Raw genomic sequence first — 9923 nt, forward strand, 5'->3', positions numbered from 1 at the left:
TATTTCATTTAACCAATCATATAATTTTTGAAGTATTCAAGTTATTTTAACTCTATAAAATTAATTTCTTACTATGATAAAAAATGAGGAAGTGTGTTTGTTTCGTTTATTTGTGTATTTTTCTTTCAGCTTGAAAAAAAAAACGATTTTATGGTTTGAACTCTTGTGTTTTAACTCTATGAAACCAACCCTTTCTTACTACGATATTACTATATTATAACAATGCGGAATTATGTTTGTTTGTTTATTCTTCTTTTACGTTGGAAAGGAACGATTGTATGGTTTTATTTTTGTGTCTGAACGCTAGAAAGTGATACAAGGTACTTTTAACTCTGGTATAAAATATAATTTTCAGAATGGGTAATTACTAATTATAATACCCTTTGACCGTGCGCAAAAAGCTAGTTAATAAATCATTACTTTTAAACTACGGTTTCCAGTGGTAGCCGGAGTATCATCACTCGGTGGTTCCATATCAGTGGGAGTGGGTTCGTCTCTACTGCTCGCGTGTGCGTGTGTGGGCTCGCCCGCCGCGCGCACCGTGTGGTACCACAACCACAACATCATCACGCACCATCCCAGGTTCACCAGGAACCATGATGATAGCCTGCTCATTAATAGTGAGTAGCCTTGTTCAGTGTACACGTACACTCAAATATTTCTACTAACACGCACTTACGCTTACACATCCATCACAGAATCACCCTACTCACCTTCACCAACACTTTATCAGAAACCATTACATTACATTATATAATAATAAATGTAATGTATAACAAAATGGTTTCTGATAAAGTGTTGGTGAAGGTGAGTAGGGTGATTCTGCTTTTGTAAGTAAGCAAAACCCCTACACCGTGATGACAGCCTGCTGATTAATAATGAGTGTAAGTACCCACAAGTACACACAACCAATTTCACACATACGCATACATATTCACATACATTCCAACTCACACTTCCATACTTACACGCATTTAAACTCACACACATCCGCATTTACACAATTGTAATTATTATCGAGTAGTTTATTCTAACTGGTATAGCACTAGACATGCATAACGACAAATACATAACACATTCACACTGATCCTTATTTTCATGCATCCACTTTTTCCACAACTCCACACATTTTCACTAACACGTTCTATACCCACACGTATACACAACACTTACACATATCCACACACACACTCACATCTGACATTGAACATATTTTTTTAATATATACCCTGTATATATTTTATAATTAAATCGATACCTTCTATTATACGTCCATCAATACATAACATATTATTGGTTTCTAAGAAAACATCACAATATAACTCTTTTATACTTTTCTTTCAGATATAGACCAATCGCTAAGCGGCAATTACACATGCCTAGCCAAAAACCTATACGGCTCTGATTCCGTGTCTTACCAAGTGACAGTGTTACCAACACCAGACCCACCCATAGTGCGTGTGACGTCACATAAGAACGCTTTGTACTTGCAGTGGGACAACCCGAAGAAAGTTAATGGGAAACCGCAGAAAATAAGTAAGAAAGCATTTTCAGTTAAAAAAAATCTATATTGTCTATGTATTTTATGTAAAAGAAATTCTTGTTTCATTACTTATAATTTGAAAATGACTCAACTCATTTTAACGATTTACATTATGCTTGATTGGTATCCGCTGGGATTAGGATAATAATTGTAAAAAAATTGAAAAAATCTCAAAAAATGTCTATCCAGGTGAAGCAGGGTGAGCAGTTTGGTATAATATGACTGATTTTTTTCTATTCTAAAATTTTTTTTCTCATCCTAATAAGTTGAATTGTTCTACAAATATTCTTATAACGAGCGTTACAGTTGAGGCTGTAACGCTGTTATTCTGTCAGCACCATATTAAGTAAAGAGAGGAGTGACTAATAAGAACAGATATTATAATTTAACCTATGTCTTGCAGGTTACAATGTAACATGGAAAGAAGCAGGCAGCACTTGGCAAGTATCAGACAGTGGGGTATTGCGCGGTCTGCGCTGCGGCACTCGGTACGCGCTGCGGGTGACCGCCACCAACGCGGTGGGCACCTCGCAGCCCGCGTATGTGGAGGCGAGGACTTTGGGGGGAGGTGGGCTTTGTTATCTATTCCAGAGAAAATAGCATAAAAATGTAGTCATATATAGTAACAGTAGTAGTAGGAATAACTGAATGAATGAAAAATTGTTGAAGTGAAACTTCTTTATCGGGGTTGGAAAAAAATTTAGTGTAACATTTTTTCGTTACGCGTGACATTTTTCCGTTACGCGCAATCTTGTTTTTATTCCTTACACGCGTGATTGACATATTTCTGTAAAGTTGCATATAGTAAATTATTTTTTAAAAAATATGGTCATAAAGAAGTTTCACTTCTTACCTGTATACTCTAGTACATGCACACATTTTTTTGATAGGAATCGATTGTTATTTGATCCTATTTCCCAGAACTTTTCGAAGTGAAACTTCTTTATCGAGGTTGGACAAAAATTTAGCGTTGTAACATTTTTGCGTTACGCCGTACGCGTGACATTTTTGCATTACGCCGTACGCGTGACATTTTTGCGTTACGCCATACTCGTGACATTTTTAAGGTCATAAAGAAGTTTCACTTCTTACGTGTGTACTCTAGTACACGCATACATTTTTTTATTTTTTTGTAGAAAACATTTATTGTAAAATTGCTAGAATAACATGTTATAATAATCTTACAGTACCGATATCACCAACTACAACCGAATGGTTCTGGAGTAATTCGACACATATATACATCCAACTTAGTGGGTGGGATGACAATGGGTGTGAGATCACGAGGTGGGAAGTCGACTATCGAGAGTATGGGAGTAAAGTGTGGAAACGGGCGGAGAATAGATTGGTAAGAATTTATTATGTTAAATTAACTGTGGTATCGAAAAAGTATAAAAAATTGTGTCTTCTTTAAAAGCCGACAGCACCACTAGCAGCACTATAATCTCTGTATATAAAAATGAATCCCTATTTCCCTTGGTCACGGCATCACGCGTTAACGGGTGGACCGATTTCGATATTTTTTTTTATAATATTCCTTGAAGTAAGTACGAGGATTTTTCTTATGGAGAGAAAAATAAACATGTACCACGGGCGAAGCCGGGACGGACCGCTAGTTATATACATAATATGTATTTTTATCAGTCATTTGTTTTCCACAACACAAGCTTAGTATGATAATTCCGTGCCGTGTGTGAAAAATCTTCAGAAACATTTTTTTTATTTATGCATGATATTTTAAACTTACTCTGCTAACTCACTGATTTTTTTTACATTTCCAGCCACATTTAGATTCCTGGAATACCTACCCTTTAGTGAGCCAGAACATAATTCTCTCTGACCTGCAACCAGCGCGCTGGTACCAGGTTCGAGTCCTTGCGGAGAACTCCGCGGGAGTATCCACGGCTATGTATATGTATGCTACTACTACTGAATTGGGAGGTAAGATTTTGTTATTTATTTAAAAATTGTGAAAAAAGATTTTTTTTGAAAGAAAAAGATTTTTTTAGAAGAAAAAAAGAAAGATTTTTTTGTATGTTCTTTCATAGGATTGTATAAGAGTATTTACAATTGAAAAACATTTTTAACTGATTAAAACGTGATTTTATTGTTGTGTATTTTCTAGTTTAGGAAAAGTGTACATTTCTTATGTTTTTGACATTTTTATACATATATCGATTTATTATAATGATACGTTCTAACCAATGACCTATTTATTATTATCACCGTCGAGACATTATTATTATTATTTATCCCAAGATTTTGACCGTTTTAAATCCGCTAATATTATTTTATTTCTTATTTTGTTTTTTTGAACAGATCAAGTCTTCTCTTAGTTTTAACAAGTCAAATAATGTTTTTTTCAGAATCAATCGGACCTCCATCTGAATTCATGGATTTGAATATGCTAGTGATTATATGCAGCTCGATTCTGCTCACCATCTGTCTGTTCACTTGTTTGTATATATTTATTAAGAGGCACAAGTGAGTATGAAATAATATTTATTTTTATAAAAATCTACACTTTCTTCGGAAAATGTAAATTCATTATAGTTCAATTTTAATATCAAGTATTTCCCAATAAAGTATCATTTATCCTCTTATATAATTTTTAGGATCAAATTCACAAATGCATGTTTAGTTTTCTGTTATATTTTTTTAATTCAAAATGAAAAAATGTTGCTTACATAATATAATATCACCACTAAAAATCTTCTTATTTCAAATGTTCAACTTTACACAAATTGTTTTAATACACTATAACTAAAAAGCTCTCTCTTTTAATTTCAATCTAAATGTCTTCACTTCATATCTGCTAATCAAAAAAGTACAATAATATGAAATATTTCTTAATTTTCAGCCACGACAGACTTACCTCCTACCGCAATTCTTTGACCACCGAGTGTAAATCGGAACCAGCCGCTAACACTCCGCCCAACGACACTAGAGTGTACAGCACTCCTGTACATTTAACTGCTGATAATAAACATGGTAAATATTATATTGTACACCTATAAATATGTACACTTATAAGTACATCTTGTACACCTAACGTAAAACTTTATACATTTACACCTTGTTGTATCCATACTAATATTATAAATGCGATAGTAACTCTGTCTGTCTGTCTGTTACTCAATCACGCCTTAACTACTGAACCAATTTGCATGATATTTGGTATAGAGATATTTTTATACTCGAGAAAGGACATAGGATAGGTTTTATCCCGGAAATCCTACTGGAACGGGTTTTTCTTTGAAAACACGGGCGAAGCCGCGGGCGGAAAGCTAGTATATTATAAACACATCTGTAATATATGCATTCAACGACACTATAGTGTGCAGCAACCCTGTACAATTTACATCTCACTATTTATAATAAACATGGTAAATAGTAGTAGTTATTAGTTATTACATATAACATATTACCTTTGGATTGAATTCTCTGTAACATAGGCGAATATGGACGTCTATAAATCTTAACAATAAATATGTTTTTACACAATGTCGAGTGAGTACACGTCTCGTCAAATCTAAAAGTCTGTGTATGCATTCACAAAGCACGCACTCGTGTCCAAGAACAACATGCTTGAGCATTTCACTGCTGGTAATAAACATGTGTATTGTGTAATTTTACACGTTTCTATTTATTTATAACAATATGTACAATGCACATACATATCTACAGTTTTACATAAATGGCGCAAGAATTATTAGCTTTTCTGTACAAATTATTAGATACTTTATTATAAAAAATACTTTATATTGCAGAGCTATACGAAATAAGTCCATACGCACAATTCGCGATCGGTTTCCGTACGTTTGGACATGTTGATAACCAAGAGATTCCCGGGAGACATCTCCCCGGGAACAGTAAGGGGAGATATGATAGTGGTAAGGTTTATTTTATCTATACTTCTACAATTTAATTATGTATGTATGTATGGTTTTCACGCATAAACTACTGGACCGATTACAATGAAAATTAGCACACATATAGAGGGTAACTTGGATTTACACATAGGACAGGTTTTATCCCGGAAATCCCACGGTAATGGGAATTTTGCGGGTTCTTTTTGAAAATGCGGGCGAAGCCGCGGGCGGAAAGCTAGCATTTATTAATTTGCTAGTTACTCTACTAGCTAAAGTGATTTTATTGATTTTTTTTGCATTTAATTTTATTGAAACTTATAAAACACTACCCGGGACAAGCAACTTGCTCTTGATATCGCAATTTTTTATAAAATTTAGCATTTTTAATTTTTGAAGTGAAACTTCTTTATCGGGGTTGGAAAAAAATTTAGTGTAACATATTTTTTTCGTTGCGCGTGACATTTTTCCGTTACATGCCATCTTTTTCTTATCCCTACCACGCGTGATTCGACGTATTTCTGTAAAGTTGCATATAGTAAATTATTTTTTTGAAAAATAAGGTCATAAAAAAGTTTCACTTCTTACGTGTGTAGTTACACTAGTACACGCACACATTTTTTTTAACTAGAGAAGTATAATTTCCTAAGAGTTAGTATAACATTGTTGTTTTTCTTCACAAAAAATGTAGTTTCAATCAACTATTAATTATTGTTGCAAAAAAATTGTAAGTAGTTAATTATGTGTAATATTTTTTTTATTAATAAAATTAATTTGTTGTTTTTTTTGTTTTAGAAACCAGTTTTCAGATGCGGTCTGAATCTGAAGACAGCGACTGTGTCTCGAGGACGACTACTTTGAAAAGTGCACCGAGAAGTAAGTTTATTTTAATATATTTAATTATTAATTACCTTTTATTGTTGTCAATCAATAATTAATCTAATATTAGGTACTTACATGATGTTTAATGTTAAAAAAGCCCTGCTTAGCAAAGCAGAATTGTTTTATATTTGATTGCCTTACTATTTCATTATTTCAAGTTATTTTTATTGATATTGAAAATATAATGTTTTGAATATAGCATATGGCCAATAAAATTTAAATTTTTTTTACAATTTTTTGGTGAATAGTGAGCTTTAAAAATGCAGTTTTTGGTAGTTAAGTAACTAATAAGTTTTTATAATATTTATTTTCTTCACAGAAGCTTGCAGAATACCTCATCACAGGTAGCTGAAAGGAAGCAAGGACTCAAAAAATTTTAATAATTTATAAATAATATATCTATTAATTAAGACTTTTTATTTCATGGGTTGTGTTTTTTATTGTAAATAGTCAAATACATATTTTATTGTTTAAATACATTTTTTGACAAAATAGTTCTTGTTAGTTATGTAATATTATGGTGTATTTTTTCATAATTATGTTTTAACTCTTATGTATATTTTTGTTTGTAAAACTACTTTTTAAAAATAATAGTGTAATTTTCAAAGTTTTATTGCATTTTATAATTTTTCATTCTAGTCATTTCTGGTCATTATTAATTTTTCAATGTTTTTGAACAATGTAGTAGAACATCTACATTTTTTTTTATGTACGAATTAAATGATATTGTAAAATTAAGTTTAGCGAATTATTCCTCTTACGTATGTTAAAATACTTAATGCCAAATAATTGTATAATATAAGGTTTTTATCAAAGATTTTAAACTATTTTAATGTAGTTACAATTTTAACTTATTATATTTTTGACATGGAAGCGATATCAAATACCTTTTTCGTGCTAGCTGCTGACTGAATTTTTTTGCTCGTACTTTTTTATATAATACATATTATAACAATTACTTAATGCATTTATTGTTTGAAAAAATTGTGTAAGTATCTATATTTTTATTTATAAAATTAATTTCTCATAATTTATCGCTTCCATATCAAATGTAGTAGAATAATATTTATCTTCCAAAAGACTGATTGTTTGTTTACATTGTTTTGTAATTCAATTGTAATTTTTAATTTAATAGAAATGAAATTTCGAAATATAAACGTTAGAATTTATTGTGTTGTTTCATTTTCAAAGGAAAACCCGCATAGTTCCCGTTCCCGTGCGATTTCCGGGATAAAACGTATATATGTTAATACAAGTTACCCTCTATATGTGTGCTTTTCATTGTAATCGGTTCAGTAGTATTTGCGTGAAAGAGTAACAAACACACTCACATCCCCAATAAAAATATCTTCATTTTATAAAATTAATCAATGGAATATAATCTAATTTTTTACACTAACACAAGCTATGTTAGAGTAAGTAAGTGTTGTAATGGTAAAGTCTAATAGAGTCGCCAAGTTAACATTTAAATATTAAGATCTAAGATAGGTAATATCAGTTAAATTATCGACAATCCCTATAACACCAAAAACTGCTGTATTTAAATACAAATACTTTTCATCTAATACAATTTTAATATGAATACTATAATACCTAGACATACTTAATATCTAGACATTAGAAAAACATAATAACTATCACCTATTTCACGTACACACACTTATGAATAGCCACTACAATCTCGTCACTCGTCACAACTCACAACTCATTAAATCCCTTAGAAACACCAAATAAATTATCACCAAACTTACTCGAATGATAGTAGAAAACTCGATAAAACTTAATAATCCAAAAGTTTTCCCATAAAACTATTTTAAACTACGATTTTGCTTTTCACTAGTCGAGCGTAAAATTGGGTTCGTAGTTAATCCCATGTGAAATGGTTTCAGGTAGCATCTGTTACCATGTCTTATTGCAGTTTTATTTCCAGTGTGGGAAAGGGATGGCGCTAGACCACTTGTATAGCTCTGTCACTCTTCCACACTGGAGAGAATACTGCTTTAAGGCATGGTTCGGAGGCTGGACATATAATTAGATCTATTTTATACGTATGATTTGTGTTAATCCAACTTTAAGATAGATGTATTAATAATATTAGGAAGAGGAAACATCTGTAAGTTTTCCATAACTGTATATTATGTCTTTTTAAGAGGAAATATTTGCTTATTATTACAACTAACTACTAGACTGATTTTAAAGAATTATTTTACCAAAGCTCTACCGATTAACATAAGACTTTTTTATCCCCGGCTAAGGTGAAGTAATTTGATGAAACTGTTAGAAATAAGAAGATACAATATATAGAATATAGAAAATCTATATACCAATTCCATGAAAGAGCTATACCTACTTAGTATTATAAAGCTGAAGAGTTGTTTGTTTGTTTGAACGCGCTAATCTCGGGAACTACTGGTCCGATTTGAAAAATTCTTTCGATGTTAGATAGGCCATTTATCGAGGAAGGCTATAAATAGTCACAATATTGGGTTTTGTTTTGTTCAATATTATGTTCGATATGCTCGTCTGGATTTTGTAACAAAGGGTTTATTAATTAAATTTAAATGAGGTATAAAATTTTTAATGATATAATAACATTATATTTTACTAGCTGTGTTCCGCGGTGTTACCCGCAGTGCTCCGCTCCTGTTGGTCTCAGCGAGATGATGTAGTATTATAGCCATATATTGAACAAAACAAAAAGCAATATTGTGCACTATTTAAACTTATAACGAAACTCCATTACGCCCAATAGTACCTAAGTTTCTTGGAAACCTTTTCATTTACAAACAAAAAACGGCACAAAACATCGTAAAAGTTAAAATTGGGCCATCGATTTCAACAATCTGGAACATCCAATTTTACACATCGCCGCCTCATCCTGTTTCCAAATTCTGATGAATTGTTCATTTATGGAAATGAATTTATTTTCGATACAAACAAGCTATTTTTGATTATACTATATATTATTGTGTATGTGGTATTAAATTTAGAATTATTTAAAAACAAGCTTTCCGCCCGCTGCTTCGCCCGCGTTTGCAAAGAAAAATATAGTTCCCATTTCCGTGGGATTTCCGGGATAAAACCTATCCTATGTGTTAATCCAAGTTACAGTATCTATATATGTGTGCTTAATTTCATTGTAATCGGTTCAGTTGTATTTGCGTGAAAGAGTAACAAACACACACACATCCTCACAAACTTTCGCATTTATAATATTAGTAGGATATTTAGTAGAATAGTAGGATTAGTAGGATAGGATAGGATGTAAAAGTTCAGATAATTTAAAAGAAAGATAAAATTCATCATGATGATCTTGTGACTTTATAAACGTTTATGACAAAATCATATCCTTTAATTTAATTTATAATGTGATTATAATATGTTTTTGTAGAAAGATAAAATTCATTGTTTAAAACTCTGTCTGTCTGTCTGTTACTCAATCACGCCTAAACTATTGAACCAATTTACATGAAATTTGGTATGGATATATTTTGATACCCGAGAAAGGACATAGGCTACTTTTTATTGCGTAATATGTACCACGGGCGAAGCCGGGGCGGACCGCTAGTACATAATAAACGATAAATGACGATCCTGAAACAATTAAATAATTATTGTTCATTATTTTT

General features: G+C 31.8%; 1 protein-coding gene across 1 annotated transcript in view; it reads left to right on the forward strand.

Moving 5' to 3' along the window:
• LOC149478494 (cell adhesion molecule Dscam2-like) overlaps positions 1 to 6728 on the forward strand; it is a 107070-nt gene extending 100342 nt beyond the window's left edge. Inside the window, exons 27-36 of the mRNA XM_089709265.1 lie at positions 441 to 620; positions 1345 to 1536; positions 1947 to 2111; positions 2731 to 2891; positions 3325 to 3484; positions 3910 to 4027; positions 4404 to 4534; positions 5314 to 5436; positions 6208 to 6288; positions 6614 to 6728. Of these exons, the coding sequence (XP_089565391.1) occupies positions 441 to 620; positions 1345 to 1536; positions 1947 to 2111; positions 2731 to 2891; positions 3325 to 3484; positions 3910 to 4027; positions 4404 to 4534; positions 5314 to 5436; positions 6208 to 6288; positions 6614 to 6642 (1340 nt within the window). The 3' untranslated portion in view covers positions 6643 to 6728. The remainder of the gene's footprint in view (positions 1 to 440; positions 621 to 1344; positions 1537 to 1946; positions 2112 to 2730; positions 2892 to 3324; positions 3485 to 3909; positions 4028 to 4403; positions 4535 to 5313; positions 5437 to 6207; positions 6289 to 6613) is intronic.
• The last annotated feature ends 3195 nt before the right edge of the window (positions 6729 to 9923 follow it).

The sequence above is a fragment of the Colias philodice genome, chromosome 22, assembly GCF_061535455.1.
Source record: "Colias philodice isolate Cphi_HAF_F1 chromosome 22, ilColPhil1 Martin Lab GWU primary, whole genome shotgun sequence".
NCBI lineage: Eukaryota > Metazoa > Arthropoda > Insecta > Lepidoptera > Pieridae > Colias > Colias philodice.